The 18,430-nt window shown below is 45.1% G+C and overlaps 1 protein-coding gene across 1 annotated transcript in view; it reads left to right on the top strand.

Annotated features, from left to right (window-relative positions):
- Positions 1-1,050: 1,050 nt before the first annotated feature.
- GRIA3 (glutamate ionotropic receptor AMPA type subunit 3) overlaps positions 1,051-18,430 on the top strand; it is a 284,919-nt gene continuing 267,539 nt past the window's right edge. Inside the window, exons 1-2 of the mRNA XM_057718466.1 lie at positions 1,051-1,396; positions 2,562-2,720. Of these exons, the coding sequence (XP_057574449.1) occupies positions 1,288-1,396; positions 2,562-2,720 (268 nt within the window). The 5' untranslated portion in view covers positions 1,051-1,287. The remainder of the gene's footprint in view (positions 1,397-2,561; positions 2,721-18,430) is intronic.

Raw genomic sequence — 18,430 nt, 5'->3', positions numbered from 1 at the left:
AGGCAGCCAGGGACAGTTTCCTCCAACCTTAACTTTCAATCCCCACCGTATCCCAAGTCATTCCCACACCTCTCTCCTCCTTCGCTGCTGGGACTTAGCGTCCTTTTCATTAACCTTTTAGTTACCACCTCCACACACAGACTTTTCTACGCCCTCCAAAGCAGTCCGCCTCTCACTGCCCAACATCGCCCTCTCCCCGCTCCCCCATAAGCCCGGATCTGTGCTTGGGTCCGGGGAGGTACTCGCCTCCAAGAGCTGCGGGGGCAGGGGTGGGGGTGGGGGGGTTCTCCACTCGCTCTCGGATCTCCGCTGTAAGAACTGAGCGGCCCGGCCCGGGCATGCGCAGCATCTCCGGGCGCATTGTGATGGGAACTGCTTCTGAGTCTCTACAAAGACTCCAGAGTAACCACTCACCGCCCCCCTCCCGCCCCAGCGACCCACCCCCCCCTTCTTTCAGGCAGACGCACAAACGCACAGACAATGCAGCTTTTCTTTCTTCTTTTCTTTAAAAAGCTGGCTGCAGCTTGAAAGGCTGGCCCACGTGAGGACCAGTGTATTTCTATCGATTCCATCTCCCGTGTTGACAAACGCCAGTGCCGAGGCTTTGCAGTCCGCGGCTGCAGTTTGCAGTGGAGCTAAGCGGTGTGCGGCTTTAATTCCACGTCAGATCAACTTTGATCAATATCCCCCTACCGGCCCAATTGGAAGAGCCCAATTCACCTCCGCTGAGCCTTTTCGCTCTTTCCTTCTTTTTTCCCCTCTTTAGACCCACCATCTTCTGGGGGAGAAAAGTCTCGGGTTTTCTTTGAATTTCTTTCTTTTTTTCTTTCTCTCTCTCTTTTGTTTCTTTGGGGGATTTGTTTGTTTTTCGGTGTTTTGTCTTTTTTGTTTTGTGTTGTGTTTGGGGGTTTTATTCATTCTCTCTCTCTCTCTGTCTTAGTAATAGGGAGATCGCTTTGTCGAACCGAGCTTGCAGCCAATGAACCCGCCTTCCAGATTGGTGTGAAGACAGAAGTGAGGTGGGGGGCGGGGAGGGGGTGTGAGAGAGCCTGGGAGCGAGAGGGAGCGAGCGAGCGAGCAAGCGAGAGAGAGAGAGAGAGAGAGAGAGAGAGAGAGAAGAGAGGAGGTGGTGGAGGAGGACTAGTGTGGGGTGGAAAGGAAGAGTGAGCGAGAGCAAGTTGAGGGGAGGGGGTGAAAGAGCCGGCGAATTCTTTTTCTTTTTCTATTATTATTTTGACGACTCCCGAGTTGCGCCCATGCTCTTGTCAGCTTCGTTCTAGGCGTAGCATGGCCAGGCAGAAGAAAATGGGGCAAAGCGTGCTCCGGGCGGTCTTCTTTTTAGTCCTGGGGCTTTTGGGTCGTTCTCACGGAGGATTCCCCAACACCATCAGCATAGGTAAGCGCGAGCCAGCCAGCCGGTCGGGCCGGGCTCTCCTGCACCCGAGACCACTGCCCTGGCGTGGCTGCTGCGGCCGCGGGTCCCCGTCCTGCATGGCCTGGCAAGGGACTGGGGACAGGGAGCGGGCAGGAATCTCAAGGATCGGAGCCTCAGAGAGCTGGCTGGTCTGGGGAGCACCGGGAACCAGAGAGGTGGTCTCCTGGGGCTGGTGGGGGTGGGGGGTGCTGAGCGGAGCAGGGGAGGCATGCAAGAGGCTGGGAGGCTGCAACCCGGCGAAGAGTCACGGCTTTTCTGCTCGCTGCCCCGGACTTTGCCATGGCGTGCGTGCCGCCGCTGGAAGTTGTCCCAGGGTGGTGCCGCCTGTCTGGCTGCGCCAGGGCGCGTAACCCGGTCCGGGGCGCCCCGTCCCGCGTCTCCGGGTCCCGGGAGACCGGCTAGTGCTGGGGGAGGTGGAAGCCCACTCTGGATCCCCCAGACCCGGGCAGCAACCGAGGTCGGTGGCGGATGGGGTAGGAGGCGGGGGTGAGACTAGGAGCTGAGCCAGCGAGCGGCGAAGTCACGCAGACCACGAATTCACGAATTGCCGCTGTGTCTGTCTGGAGCCCGGCTCCCGGGCGCTGGGAGGGAGTTCTCTCGGCTTCTCCCTGTATTTACTAGTCAAGAAGTTAGGATTGTTTCCATTACAGAACCAAGCCCCTGTCCTGTCATGGGGGCGGAGGGGGGGGGGTTGCTGTGGGGAACAGGATGGGGCAGCAAGGGGAATGGAATTGTTTTCCTTCGCAACCTTTCCCTTTGCACCAGGAAAAGATGAACCAGCTTGTGGAGATGGGAGGTAGCAGGGGAAGAGGGGAGAGGAAGCTACCGTCTGAGAAAGAACCAAGTCCCACTCTTGGTTCCATCGTCCTACCCCAAGGCAACCTCCTCTTCCCTCTTTCCCCTTTTCCCCTTCTCTCCAGCCTCTCCTCCGACTCTTAGAGGAAAACTAGGTTTCTCTTGGCCAAAATTTGAGTTCACAAGAATCTTCAAAAACACTCAGGTTGAAAATCAATCACCATCACGCACCCGGGTACCACTGAGAGGTTATTGCCTATATGTAGTGCTGCCCAATTTCTAACCGCTCCTGGGGGGACACACGCCAAATATCGGTTCCCTTTGCTTATAGGTGGACTTTTCATGAGAAATACGGTGCAGGAGCACAGCGCTTTCCGCTTTGCTGTGCAGTTATACAACACCAACCAGAACACCACCGAGAAGCCCTTCCATTTGAATTACCACGTAGATCACTTGGATTCTTCCAATAGTTTTTCTGTGACTAATGCTTGTAAGTAGATCTGCTTTTCCTCCTTTTGGGACCTGGGGACCTCATTTGCATTTTGCTTGTGGGACTTGGGGGTCTGCGTATGTACTGGGGTGATGATTGCCTTAGTAGACATTTTAGGGGTTCTAGTCAATCCAGTTTCATGCGATATAAATCAACTCCAGAGGATCCTGCGGAGGGAGGGACTTAAAGCAATACACAAAACTCTGTGGTGAATAATGTTTGATGCAAAAGTTTCATTTTCCTCCCTGCTAAACTGGAACTCCCTCCCCTGTAACCCTCTCCCTTTTTTTTTCCCTTTGACTGGAAAAAAAATGAAAAAAAAAAAAAAGCATGGTTGTTCAGAGAAATTTCTTCAGATGGGATTAAAGAAAGAAGCCTCTTGATTGAGTCAATTCAGGATGTACATTACTTGACTGTCAAAGCTAGCATCTGGCTGCAGGAATGAGCTGAATTTGACAATTGCTTAATATATAGGAGCCAAATATGAGAAATTCTGCAAACAAGTGACCTTGAGGGACAGATCAGGCTGGGTTCCCTGGCCTCTTTCTGTCCTAGAATATCACCTTTCTTACCGAGAGAGCTCTGATAGGAACTGATAAGACTACAAACTGATTACAAGTGATGAACACCTGGCAAACTGAGGGGACGGGAGAAAGTGCACAGGTGACTCTTTGGAAAGCTACTTCTGTTCTATCTCCCCTAGTGTTGTTCAACTCCCCCCCCCACCCCCATTGTTAAGGACAACAGAGTTCATAACTTAGAGCAAAAGGTGGAAAGGGGAGGCTTGCAGCAGGAAAACCAAATATCAAAGGGAAGAATTTCATCAGCCCTCAAAGCAGTTTCTGAAACACCTAGTTGTGCCCTGTGATTGTTCCTGTGGAAAGGGGACATTTTGAGAAGTAAAACCACAGGAACCCAGATGACTAATAGCCTGTTGGACACAGGTTTTTCTTGATTGTTTTATGAGAAAGACTGGTAATTCTTCATCTAAGCTTATTTCATGAAAAGTTTTCACAGCAGTGAGGGTGATGATGGCATAAATATGTTTTGCTTTTTTGGCTGGTGTATTTGGGAATTTTTGATTTTTGATTTTCTTTCAGGGGAGAAATGATATTTGGTGATATTGGGTGAAAATTTGTATATGACTTTCTTCAAATTCTTCTGCCTCAAAGGATATGTGATTTCCAAAAACTGTTGAAAGGGTCTCCAAGGACATGGCTTCCTTGGATTTGAAGACTTAGGTCAAGGGGATGGAGGTGAAGTACTTTGCAAGAAATTGTGACAGTTATCAGCTTTAAGAAACTTTTAGCTGAAGGTACAGATCCTTATATGAACATGTTCTGAGATACTCTGTATTTGACATTCTTTGGCTTTCCGACATTGACAAAAATAGGAGCCTATTAATTCCAGCTAAGTGTGAAAGTTGCAAAATGTCTATACTTTGCATCTTATTTCGGTAATCCCAGCCTGTCTCCACAGCACACTTACAACACACATCTGACTCTTAATCCTGCAGCACTGTGATCTTGTCAAGAGGCTGAATTCCAAAGGCAGCTTCCTAAATATCAATTAGAACAGATTTAAAACCAAATACATGAAACTACCCAGAATTATTATTAATAATAATGAATAACATTTATTTCAACTCACTTTAGTGTCTTTCCACTGATAAGGACGGAGATAAGACTGCTAATTGACTTCCCAGGAATGATTGATTTCCAAGGTTTTGGGGTCTTGTTATTTATGGTCAAATCAGATTGACACTCGCCAGCCCAGAGCCATCAGAATCCTATTCAAGGAGCAATCAGGAAATGATCCTTATCACGTGAAAAACTCAGGTTTGAGAACAGGCAGGAAGTCATCCATATTGGTGTTGAGTTGCCTAATGCCTTACCTCTCAGGGCAATAAAGGAACAACCATGAAAGGAAAAGAAATTGATCAAACCTCCTACCCCCGCCTTAAGTCCACAGCACTTCAGCTTACAAACTTACAAGGCTGGGTTAGGGCTGGGGGCTTGAAAGTGTGGGATAGGGGTGTGTGTGGCTCACTGGGCAGCAGGAAAGACAAAAAAAAAGGTGACCTTGCCCTTAGTTATGCCAAATACACACATATGCACACACTGATTCACACGGGAGAAATTTCCAGAAACCAGTGATGTATACCCAGCTGCCTGTTGCACATTCAGACTTTACAGCTCAGAAGACAGAGAAGGAAAGCTGTCATCTTCTCTGGTCCCTGAAACAGTCCTCTCTGAATGTCAGAATCATTGAATGGGGGCCAGATCTCAGAGCTGTCTCCTGGCAGCTGCTGCCTAGAACCTTAGTATGAGAAAGATGACTAGTCCAACCACCGTCTGATAGTCTCTGAATGCAGAAAACAATCATTTCATGGGGCCAGGGAAGCCCTGCAGGTGCATCTCATTTCTGTCCCTGGCCTTGATTGTTCTTTTTCTCATGGAAGTAAAGATCACATATCACAGATGTTGGCACACAATACAAGTTCGGCACCGGAGCCTGGCAGGTGAGCCCCGGTTCCATTCTGACAATTGATTGCACTATTGCGCAGAGGAAAAATATCTTGGATCCTCTGGCCTGGCCCTCCCTGGAGATCTAGGGAGAATTTGAGGAAACCCCAGATGAGTCCAGATCTGGTCAGCCACCTCTCCTATCTGGTTCAATATGGACTAGAATGGCAAAAATTAAACTTTCCCCTCTTTCCATTCGGAATTCCTAGTTTCAGCTTCCCCTAACACTAGAATTGATTTCTTTCCGTGATCTTTCCTGCACCCTCAATAGTGCAGCAGGCACACACTTTTGAGGACACAGGTATGCAGGTAAACAAATGTGCCCAAAATAAACAAATGGTAATGCCTTCTGTATGTGTCCCTGCTCTCTGCTCTTCCTCTGCATCCCCTCCCCCAATGTATTCAGAGAGTTTCCTTGCAATGAATCCCAGGCATCCGTTATTTAAAGACTCTTCTTTACCAGCAACCAATTTTTTTTTTTTGCACAACGCCCAAGAGGTTTGCTTAAGACAGACTCCAACTTCATTCCGCATCTTAAGAGGCCAATAAAGGCATCTCTAGCTTTGAAAGGTGGTTCATTTGGGATCTCAGCTCAGAGGTGAATTGAAGTTTATCGAAGAGACTCATCTGATTTGGAGCACATGTTCTTATTTCATAGGGATTAACTGAGTTTGCTGCCTTACTCTTCAATTTGGCTAGGTAGCCCCAGAAAGAAGGATGGTGTGAATATTATGATTTCAGGATACATGCATTCATACTGACACACAAGCACCCATACACACATAATCAGTATTTATGAAAGGAGATATACACACACGTTTTAAGTTGTACACACACGTCTGTTCTTTAAAAACCAGATTTGATCATCGCAGGGCTTTGGGGGATGTGGCAACACCAAGGGACTGCTGGGTCCCATTGGTGTGGCTTTGCTGCCCTGGTTCCTCAGGAAATGTCTCCGATTCCCTTGAAGTCCCCTCCTGTGTCTTGCTGCTGTGCACTTGTAGTGCACTCCACACTACATCGCCCCAGCCTCTGCAGTGTCAGCTCATTAGCACACAGATCTCATATTCCCTCTCCGCACTGTCATTGCAAGAATTGCTGTTGTACACCTTTACAGCCAACAAATGTGCTCGTGGATTACGCACTGTTTGCAAGAAGCAAGGAAAAGGCAAATGTAACCTTAAAGGTTATTCACCACGGAATTGTGCTCTTAACGCATTGGCTTAAATAAAAATATGTTGATGGAGGCTCAGTAGTGATGGTGAGGACTGAGAGTGGGACTTAGGAACGCCAGCTCTAATGGAGCCCCAGGCAAAATCCCTTTTGCTGGCTAAATGTAACTCATCAGCTGCACATTTTTATTCCATTAATTTTTTTCGAGCCATTTGAAATATACCTGCTAACTGAGAGCACGCTCCTTTTATAACTGAGCGCGTTTAGCTACCAAGTAAGTGTACTTAGCTGAGACAGGTTTCTGTCTCTTGCCCACAGAGTCACAATCTAATTATCTAATCATTCTAATTGCCAGGATCTATTTAACTCTTTAAGTCCATTTGGGAATGAAATGTCTCCCCTGATTCTCTTCTCTGCTCTTCGGTGGGTTTTGTTTTGTTTGTTCTTTTCATGTAATCTTTGGAAGCAGAGTGAAGACCCCCAGTATCACGGATCCTGCCTTCAAACAGATCTTCACACACTAACCAATGTCGATGGCTCCAGCTCCCGCTCCCCCTCCCACCCCCAACTCCCCCATCTTTGCGTCTTTGCAGCTCTCCCTCTCTCTGCTGGCCAGTCTTCCATAAGCTCACTGGCTTAGCTCACTTCTCAGCCCCTCTGGCCAGCTGGCTTAGCTCACTGAAGCACGAAGAGGTCACCAGTCACAGATTTAAGTCACCTTCTCACAAGGTTTACTATGGTTTTCTTAAATCTATTTTTTATGTGGTGAGGAGGGAGGAAGGTGATGCTGTTCATTTGAGCCATAAAAATGGATGGCAATCAGCAGGCTGTAAAGGTGAGCTTCCAGCAAAGTGTATTACTTCCCCTAGAAGGCAGCTTCCTGTTGATCTACTGAGGGGGTGGGGGGGTGGAAGTGGCAGAAAGGGTCTGAGGGGAAGGAACAAAGAAAAACTACTGTGTTCTCCATCTATGCCTACTGCAAAATGAGCCACGCTTTTCCTTCCTCTCAGCAATTTTAACTTTTTCCTTTAAAATGAAACTAGTTTCTCACATCCCCCACTTCTGCCTCTATCGGAGGTCGTTTTCCTAAGTCTGCATTTCCCTCCCTACTCACCAAGACTGAAAGGGAATAGTGGGGGCTGGTTGAGGGTTTTATTGTATGTTTTTGGCTCCTGGTATATTTTTAAGTTTCATTATTATTAGTCAGCGGTGATTGGCTGGTTTCATTTTAACAGATTGAAAAATAAATGAAGCTTCTGAGGCATCGTTATTAGTCTTCCTTTGTGGATAAGAGATATGTCATTTTTATATAATTGGCTAAAGGAATGAGACAGCATGGATTTTAAGAGAGAGCCAGAATTTTTGAAGGTAGAATTCATACCTTCAGGGGAGGGGGATAAACGTGCTAATTCAGATGATTTAACTTTGAACTTCTTAGATTGAGACAGCAAATAAATATATTTGAAGGACCTTTCAGAAATCTTTGCATCTTCCCTGAATGTCAGGGAGAGTATCTTCAGACTTTACCTGGCCCATAAAAAAACTCGAGTTTTGACTTTGTTCTTTTGGCTTTGATACTTTGGGTCTATTTAGATATGTCCACAGGAGGGTGCAATTAAAACCCTAGGTGGGGGCTCTGGGCATGTTTCAGCAGGAGTATGGGAACTGTGCAGACACAAAAGGAAGTCCTTCCCTGCTTGGGAAATGTCTGGGCTCCAGTCAGAGAGCGACAAAAAGCTTCAGCCTGTGTGTGGGGTGAGCCTCGAGCCAGGGCAGCAGCGCTGGAAAGGGGTCAGTTCTTGGCAAAAGGTTAACATGGACAGAATTTGTCCTCTTCTCACTTCTACCTCTTCTTTCGCCATTATTTTCCCCTCCTGCTCTGCCTGCTCAACCCAGACCCTTTTGCTGGTGTCCGAATGGCCCTTGATTCTGGTATCCCATCCAGAATAAACTTACCCAGAGACTGTTTCCTGCTCTGGACTTTTCCAGACCTAATGCTCCTTCCCAATCAGAATATCTCTGTCCTTGGTCCATCCTCCTCAGGGCCTTTACTCTACTTTGAGGGTGACAGCTTTTTATCTAATAGAAGAATCTTGCTGAAAGTGGCTGAAAAGGGATTAATATACCTAACTGGGGAGTGTTTGCCTTAAACCAGGGACTATGGGAACCATAATGCCTCAATTCCAAGGAAAGATTCTCGAATGGGGGTGTTTCTGGACATGAGGTGCAGAGTAGCTGTTCATTCTACCCAAACCAGACATCAGCTGCCCCTCGTCAGGGAAGACCTCTACAGGTCAGTCAGCAGCTCCCTGCACATGGTAGGTTTGGTGTAAGCACATAGGGGAGCTGTAGCTTCACCAAGTTGAACTTAAAAGTCTTTGTGGTAATTTGGGAAGCAACCAAAGGTCCTAGGGATTCATTTTATTAAAGAAGTAAATATATACAGCTTTTTGTATGTTAATCATGCCTCAATAAAGTGGTTCTTTAAAAAGTGTAAACTTTTTTGTATGTACTACCAAAAACAAATCGAAAAAGAGGCTGCTGTAGAGTCTGAAGGTGCCTGTGTACGCATTCGCAGGGGATGCACTGGCAATGGAAAGGAAGTCGCATGCAGGAGGGGAGAAAGGTGATGAGGAATCTGGGTCTCAGACTGAAAGCTTTCTTTCCCTGGGATGGCATGTAGAATGCAGTGATTATGAGGCAGCATCTAACTCTGGAGGGACTTGCAAGCCTAGCCGAGCAGTGTCTCCTCCGCACTCACTCCATCCCTCCCTTGCCTTTTCTCAGGTGTACACTCTGGCAATGGAAAGAAGCAGAATACAGTGAGTCCGCTACATACAAACCTTCCAGTTGCGAACTTTCAAAGACGCAAACGTACTATAAACCTGACAGTACTGTACTATGTAGTCAATTGTGTTAGCTGGGTACCTAGGCTAACTTTGTCAGACTTACGAACAAATTGGACTTACGAATGCACTCTCAGAACGGAACGCGTTCATATGTAGGGGACTTACTGTACTCTCTTCTGGATTTCTGTTTGCGCATTGGTCAGAGAAGTGTTTACAGCCCTCTGTCTGGACTTTCCTTCTCCCCAGTTCCTAACTGCCACTGGCTTCTTTAACACTTGTCTTCAACGTGACCATCATTCGTCCTTATTTGGAAGGGGGCATGGGGACAAGGGTAAGGATGAGGAAGGGAAACACAGCTGGTCATGACCCCTTAAACCTACGGGGCACGATTCAGCCTAGAACAGCGTTCCTTTCATGTGTACACCAGTCACCTGGGGATCTTGTTAAAATGAAGATTCTGATTCAATAGATCTTCAGCGTCCAAGAATTTGCATTTCTAGCAAGCTCCCAGGTGATCCCAATGCTGCTGGTACTCAAACTACTCTTTGCAGGGAGACTGTGATTGCCAAAGCAAAAGGCTCTCCCAGACAAGCTCTTACCCACATGCCTTTCAAAGAAAGCTCTATAAGAGACACATTTGGCTCACTCTCACTCAAGGATGTCCCTCTCATACTCCTAACCACCTTGTGTGTGTTCATTTCAGCTATGTCTGTAGGCATCTGATGAGAGCATCTACTTAGAGTTGCTTTTTGTAGGGAATTGGAATGGAGACTGGAAGGCAGGCTGAGAGAGGAGGTAGCTCATGAGCCAGGCTGACAGTATCTTGGCTTCTTGCCACACCCCAAAGTGTCCCTTTTAGAAACAACCTGCCCAAGAGAGCTAAGGTTGGCATGCAGTTGTAACCGCCTTTCCACTTTGCTTCTCTGGATCAAGGCATGCCAGAAGGGGGCATGTAGCATCTGCTCCTCAGCTGCCTGACTTCCCTTCAACAGGGTTAGAAACATGAAGTACAACACAACCCAAATTCTGTCTGGTTCCCTAAGAGCCTGAAAAATTGACTCTGTTTTCAAGGCCAGTGCCAGCCACTCGTGAGCTACAGGGAGGGAGGGGAAGTGGTGTCACTTTCTAACACATTTGAGCTGAGGACTGCTCCAGGGAAGTCAATGAAAGCTTACCCACTGTCATTTGAGGACAGCCAAATGGTGCACTATCTCCCCAAATATGGCCCCCCAACAACCTGCCATTAGTATGAAATTCCACAAATTCATTTATTTGTGTTACGGCACTGAAGTCCTATGCTAAAATGCAAGCATGCTATCTGGAAAGGGTTGAGTTAAATCCTTATTAGCCATTACTATTTCGACCAGAATTCTGTGATCAGATTATCACCTGTTACCTTGCAGGATCCTCAGAGGAGGTTTTCCAAGACAGGTAAATGGCCCAGAACAAGGGACCTGCCCAAGAGAGTGGGGCACCCAATGGATGGTGGGCATTCAAGGGGCAGTGGGAGACTCTTGAAAATGAGGAAGAGTCCCTCAGATACACTGCATCTAGTCTGCAACATTTGATCTTCTCCATAGATAAAATCTGGTAATTTATTCTCTTAAGATTTTAGTTGCTTTTTACCCTCCAAGTCACACCTTTCTGATGGTAGTGGGTCTGCTGCCTCTTCTGTGCATGGTTCTTTGTTGCAATAGATGATCTCAGCCTCTGGATTCCCCCTAATTACTGTGGGATATTTTCAGAAGTGTAATCCATTTGTGATGGGGAGTGGTGAGGATTTTTTTTTAACCTTTTAAAAAACCGATCTACCTTGCCAATTACTCATTGCAAGCAGGGCCCTCATCCTTGCTGCTACCTAGAAGGGGATCCGGCTACCAGGAATGGATGTGACAGGAAGAGATCAGGGCCCAGCCCACAGAGGAATCACTGTGTGGATGTGGATGCAGGTTTCCGTGTGGATGAATACCTTTGTGAATTTAAGATAGAAAGGCCACTAACATCCACAGGCAGCCAGAACCTGTTACAGATTATCAAATGTTCTTATATCTTATTGCTATTTCCAAGGCTACTTGGTTAGTTTAAAACAGCGTTTCTTAAATTAGACCACTTGCAGCAGAATCACCAGAGATGCTTGCTAAACATATGAATTGCTAGGTTACACTCCAGATATATTGTCAGAAAATATAAGAATAGGCCTTTTTAACAAGCTCTATGGGTGATCCTAATTCACACATGATTTGGGAATCACTAGTTTAATTAGCCCTGGTAGTGCAAACAGAGAGATATGGGTTCATACTGAATGTTTGTTGAGCACCCACTAAACTCCAGGCATTGTACCAGGCATTTTCACACAGGTTACCTCTGCAAGTAAGTGAGATGCTATGGCCCATGCAAGCATTAGTGAGCTTGGCTCTCAGATTGGAAATTCAAGACTTGAAAGAACTAAGGGATTAGCCTCAAGTCACAGTCTCTGAGGTAAACCAAACAAAAATGTTTTCTGAGATGGTAAGCGGAGACAAGGAAATGATGTTCATTTTGACAATGCTTCTTCCTTTCTTTGCTTGTTAGCTAATGATTGGTCCTTAGCCGTGCTGCAAACTAGATGTCATGTCAAATGCCAACCTATTGGTTAAAAATAGATGCACTGCGATCAGTTTATATAGCATTCATTGCACCGTGCTTGCTATCAACAGATTTAACACTAGGGCTGAAATAATAATAATAACTACTGTTCATTGAACCCATGCCACATGGAAGACATTGCACTAAGCATGGTACATGCCCTTATCTCATGGAATCATCACAACATTGCTAGAAAGGAGCTACTCTCATCCCCATTTTATAAAAGAGGAATCAGAGGTGGTTCAAAATATATATAAGCAACTAGCTCAAGGTCACACGGGTAGCTAATTAGTGGAGTTAGGATTCTACTTGAGATCTTCCTGTCTCTAGAGTCTGGACTCAATTTCAACTGGTATTGAAATCTCAAATGATGACAGGGGCCAGGTGGATCAAAGAAATGGGGAAATGAGGCTGTATATGGAGTGGTGGGGCCTATGGCAATCTGGAGGCTCCAAGTTGCTACCTGAATACATTCAAATCCAATTTTTTAAACTACTGTGGGACAAACAAAACATCTGCAATAGGACTTGGGGTGGTGGGAGGTGGAAGGTACAAGTTTCTGACCTCTACACTACACTATCCACTTCCATCTAGCAGCTAAGTTACTGGCTGAGGGAAGCTGTATTAACTGGTATTTATAATTACTGAGAAAAACAGAGAAAAAAATCTGTTCTTAGTAAACAAAACACCGTATTTTGATTTTCTTTTCTTAATGTTCCATCAAGGCATCTCAATATGGCAGAACTTTTCTCCTTTGTCCTTTTGGCCCTACATGCATACACTGTATATCCAGTGGCCTTTCACGGTTGAGTGCCAGCTCAACTCTGACTAATCTTCTCCCAGGCAATGCTGAGGCCTGCAGCAAGGTCAGAACGCTGGCACAGAGTCATTAACAAGTGCTCACCAGGCCAAAAGGGGTACTTCTAGGGGATGCTATAGGGGAAACGGCTTAGATTCTGGTATATGCAAATCCCAGGTCTACAACTGGGAGGCTGTTGGGTCAAGTAAGGCTCTGTCAACAGGGTAGGAGCCCCCCATATAGCCCAAGACAGAGGGTCAACAACTTTAGACAGGGGTCTAAAATAGAGATGTATAGTTAGCTGCTTGGAGTTGTAAACTGACCTAAGCCAACTGGTCATTCACAATCATTAGATATATTTCATTGGATACCAGTAGCCAGTCATTGTTAGAGTGAGGGCTATAGGTCTTCTCCCCAAAACCTCACTACCAGGTGTAAAAGTAAACCTCATACAAAATTCTTTTTCTCATTAAAATAATGGCACACAGGCATAAAAATAATTGGACAACCTGTCCTGTAGGTTCAGCCAAGTCCAGCTCCCTTTCCTTTTAGGTGGGCCAACACCACCTTGCACGAAGGTTCACTTGTGGCAGACAAAACAATACTCTAATGGCAGGATGCAGCTAACCAAGAATCCTCATTAGTGGCTGCCCACAGGACTACTTACAAATTAAGCCTAGGGTACCATTCCAAGGGATAACACTATAGAGCTTGTTAGACCCTTATATCTTCTTTCTGCTAGTTTGGGAACACTCTACCATATTTCCAGTCAACCCACATATGTTAAACACTACTGATTTTACCAATGAGAAATTTAATGTTAATTAACAAAGTCTCTGGTGTTCGTTAAAGATAAAGATACATGAAGTGCTTGTAGAACCGCTTCTTGATTAGAGTTATTAAATGCTAGATAACCACTCCTGCACTTTGTATTTCCCAAGAAGGGTAACTGACCACCCGAAGGGTGTAGATTCAGAGTAAATAACCCACATATATAACACACAATTGATGTTGAAGTCTTGTAAAATAAATTACAGAAAATATAACATTTGAGATCCCATGTTTCTTAGGGCCTTGGGAAGCAGCTAAAGCTGTAGGGGGTCTGGGGTACAGTGGAATGAGCAACGGAGCAAGAATTAGGAGGTCTGGGTTCCAGTCTTAATTCTGCCACCCACTGGCTAGATGACCTTGGACAAGCCACTCCGTTCTCTGGTTCTAGCTTTTATTATTTGTAAAATGGGGAGGTTCGTCTGGATGATCTCTGAGGAGTGCCATTTTTACATCCCATCATTCACTCTTGTCCAGTTCCTCCCACCTCCCTTTCTAGTAAGAGTCTCACTTCATTGCTTCCTGAAGAACGATCATCCAGAATGAAGCTCCTCAGATTCTTCTACTACATCTAGAAATTTCTCTTCCTATTCACCTATTTTCTGCCTTTGTAAGACTGTGATGAAACTGTTGAATCCTTGAAAGCAATGGACAGTGCCTCCAGCCAGTTGTAGCTTATCCTTGCTTGCATCCTAGCTCTTCCACTTACTAGATATGAAACCTTGGGGCAAGTTACTTAACTTCATAGTGCCTGATTTCCCACTTATAAAGTGGGGATAACAGCAAACCTCACCTCATAGGGTTGTTGAGAGTTTTAAATGAGATAATTCACAAATCCACGTCAAGTACTCAGAATAGTCCCTGGCACATATTGGATATCATTATTATCAACGTAATTGTTAGTTTAAAATCCTTTGAGCTTTTTGTCCTAAAAACAGAAACCTAGTTTCATTTGCAAAGTAAAATCTTTTGTCACTTTAGGGAACAGATTTCCTTCCTGAGCAGCTGCCCTCTGAGGCTTTCTACAGTTCTCAGCTCTGTCCCAAACCCAAGATTATTTTTTTCTGCCAAGAAAGCCATCATGGCACGCCTTCAGATCACCAGCCCATCACCGTGACCCCCTACATCTCTCACCCATGCGTCCAAATTTACCCACCCAGTTTGCCTCTTGTCAGCAATAGCGACTCAGATATTCTGTGATCAAAAACTCAGAGATGCATTTTTCTGCATAATTGAAGGACTGCGGGTTCAAAGGAAGACTGAGAGTCTTCTTTCCCAAATAAACTGTCTTCATCTCTAATTCCATCTGCTGCCAATCACACAATGAATCATCCTTTCTGTTCTCTTGTGACAATCCATTATCCAAACAGTACACAAGCAGTCCCCCCTGACTTCCAAAAGGCTCAGGAGGTGTCCACATCTCTTCTGATGGTTGATTTGGGAGAAAACACTGGGATCCCCAAGCACCCAGGGGACTGGCTCTGCAGCAAGGCCCTGGAGCTTCTCTTAGAAATGGGGCTGCCCATGGAGGGACGCAAGGAACGCTCAGGGCCTCCCCGGAGGAAGCACCTTCCTTTTCTTGAGCATGAGTGAGTGAGATTTCTCCGTGGGTCCTAGAGTCCAGAGCCCAGGGAACTGAGGGTGGAGTCACTTCATACCGCCCACTCTCCTCTAGAGCAGCACTGCCCTGGTACATACACATGGCACACACACATGGCACACATCTTCCCCTGGGCCTTCTTATTCCCTATTGACACTTAGCATTTGACAATCATTTTAGTCTCTTGCCATGTGGATGACAGCTCAATGGAAACCCACTTTCTGGCACATCTCTGAGTCTTGTCCACCCTTCAACGAAATATCACAGCCTCTTCCAAGAACTCAATCCACTTTGTGCAAGAGTTACTAAGAGTGTCCTTTGATCTCCTGGTTTCTGTCAGTCCCAGCTCTTCCTGTCCGCAGTTCCTCTCTCTACTGCCTGCAGATCTGTAGACTACGAGAAGTTGGGAACAATAAGGAAGTTGAGATCGCTCCTGGGTAAAGAGAACCGGAGCCACCCAGCTCTTCATACACTCACCCCTGGCCCTTGGGTTTGGCACCTAACTCTATGGAGCAAGGGGTGGCTGTTTGACCCTTGCCTAGTAGAAGGCACTTAGTTTCTCCCACTTAGTTTGGGAGTAACCAGAGGGCAAGGAATGGCTCTAAATTGGACTGCCTGCATTTGAATCCTGGCTCTGTCTCTTACTAGCTATGTGACCTTGGGCAAATTACTTAATCTCTTTAAGCCTCAGTTTCCTCATTTGTGAAATGAAGGTGATTATAATAGGAACTACCTTATAAAGTTGTTGTGAAGATGAACTGAGATTATCCATGTAAAATATTTACCATGATGCCTGGCATATAGTAAGTGTTCAATAAATGGTAGCTATTACTAACACAGAGTACTGTGGTGGTTGGTAAGTGGAAGAGAGGAATGGAATTAATCAAAACCAAACTGTACAATGGATTCTTCCCACCTATGGCCACCCCTAAAGCCCTGCAAACTACTTTTCACCCTCTGTGAATCTGTAGCTGGAACCAGGCCAGACGGGGTTATCTTTGAGTACTCACAGTGCTGCCTCAGGCATAAAGGATTCGCTTTGGGGCAAAGTAAAGGAGAAAGAAAGAATTGACTTGATGCCCAAAAAAGCCAGGGAATACACACCACTACATTTAATCATGCCATCATTGAGTTAAATTGTCTAGAAAGACATGATCTCTTCCATTTTTTTTATCTGCACTAGATATGCTTGGAATAAAGCAATATGGATATGATAACCTTGGCACTTGCTGGCTTGAAGGAAAGAACAACCTTTCTTCAAATGTAAAGTCGATTTTAATGTGGTTGAAAGTGGGAGAGTGGAATAGAGGATCCTGGAATCTTCACTTAGACAAGGAAAAATGTGGGGCCAGTTGAGCTCTACCAGCCATGATTTTTCTGAGTTCTTTTAATTAAGGATGATGCGTGGATGGTTTAGAGCATATCAGTTTGAGTGGATGGATTTTCTCCTTTTGATGTTGCTGGCCTAAGTCAGACCAAAAATAGCATAGAAAGGAGATATGGAAAAGGTTAAAAGAGAAATTTTGCTAATGTGATTTTCCAGCATTTCAGTCTCCATTCTCTCCAGAGCAAAGGTTAACTAGCCAATTCCATAAGCACAGACTCACTAGAAAGGATCCTGCTGAGGACCACTAGGCAGTGCAGTCTTTTTCTACCCTCTCCTCTGTATTCTGGCCTGATCTACCAGCATGCTGTGTCCAGCAGGCCCAAACCTGGGTGATGACCGAAAGCATTTTTTTCCCCTTCATATCCCAGGGTGCCCTTGCTCCACCTGCATCCCCTCCTCTTCTCATTTCCTATCTAAGCCCACTGCTATGTTGCCTCATGGGATCACTGACCTTTTTTTCTCTCGAGTGAGGAAACTAAGGAACAGAGAGGCTAAATAACTTGCCCAAGGTCACAGAGCCAGTACATGGCTGAGCTGAGATTATGATGCAGGCCTTCTAACTCTTGGCACTTCTCTAAGATGTCTTTCCAACATAATCCTTCTTCCTTTAACTTTCACTGCTACATAATGATGTTATATATGAAAATAATGACAGCCCTGTCTTTTTTAAATAGGTGGCAGAGAGGAAGAATAAATTCACAGCAAGTGAATTGGAAATGCAGTAAAGCATGAGTTTCAGGGACCACAGTTAATGGTATCTTCCATTTAGTGCCTCCGATGTTAACCTGTCATTTTCCCATCCTCTGATTTAGAGTCAGGAAGAAGCAAAACAAAGTCTTGAAATCCTGTTATAGATCAAAGACTATTGGAGACAGATCAAGTACTTCTAGTCCAGCTACCTCATTTTGTGGGTGAGGAAAGTGAGGCCAAGAAAGGAGAAGAGTTTTGCCAAAGGTGATGTATCTCCCTAGTGGCAGAAGCAAGATGAGAAGCTAGACGGCCAGATTCCCAGAGCAGGCTCTTCGCTGCCGTGTTTTGTAACCGCAGGTGTTGTACTAAAGCAACACCACAAATTTTATTATGTTACCATTTACTTGTATCTTTTTTTTTCTCTAATTGTTTCATGTATATGTCATAGTACCTCAACTAGATTTTTCAATGTGGGACATTTTTTATGATTATAGACGTTAAAATGTAATATTCATTCAGGCTCATTGTGAAAAAAAATTCAAAAACATAAATCAGAAAAATTGTCTGAGTAAAAAAATCACCCCAAATCGGGTTTTACCACATGTACAGATTTGTATCCTGCCTTTTTACTTTATATTATATAGGGAACTTTTTTCTGGACCTCTTAAATGTCCTTTGAAAATTCGATTTTTTAAATGCCTATAAATTATTGTATCACATAGTGTCATTTTGTTTTATATATATATATAAATGATTTATATAACCATCACCCAACTTTATGCACTTAGGTGGATTCCCAGTTCACTGAGGTTTATAATTATGCCCCAACTTCCTGTATTATCTGCATCCTAGCACAGGTCTGAACATACAGTAAATATTTAATAAATATGTGCCGACTGATTCGCTGCCTTGACATTTCTGGAATGCCAATTATTCCTGCACCAGATTGGGCAACCAAAGTGAAAACTTGACACTCCCACCTCTTTAAGGTCCATGTTATAGAACTCAAGACAGGAAGTATAGCAATGGTCGTTATGCTCAGAAGTCAGACTCTGGGCTCAAATCCTGGATCCATCACTTTCTAGTTGTGTAGCCAAGGGGGAGGAGCTTAACCCCTCCAAGCCTCAGTTTTTCTGTCTGACAAATGGGGGAAATGGTAGTGCCTACCTCATGAGGTTGTGGCAAAAATTAAATGATAAAATATGTGGAACGTATTTGGTATATAGTGAGTACT

The sequence above is a fragment of the Hippopotamus amphibius genome, chromosome X, assembly GCF_030028045.1.
Source record: "Hippopotamus amphibius kiboko isolate mHipAmp2 chromosome X, mHipAmp2.hap2, whole genome shotgun sequence".
Classification (NCBI taxonomy): domain Eukaryota; kingdom Metazoa; phylum Chordata; class Mammalia; order Artiodactyla; family Hippopotamidae; genus Hippopotamus; species Hippopotamus amphibius.
This window is presented reverse-complemented; position numbering and strand designations above follow the sequence as displayed.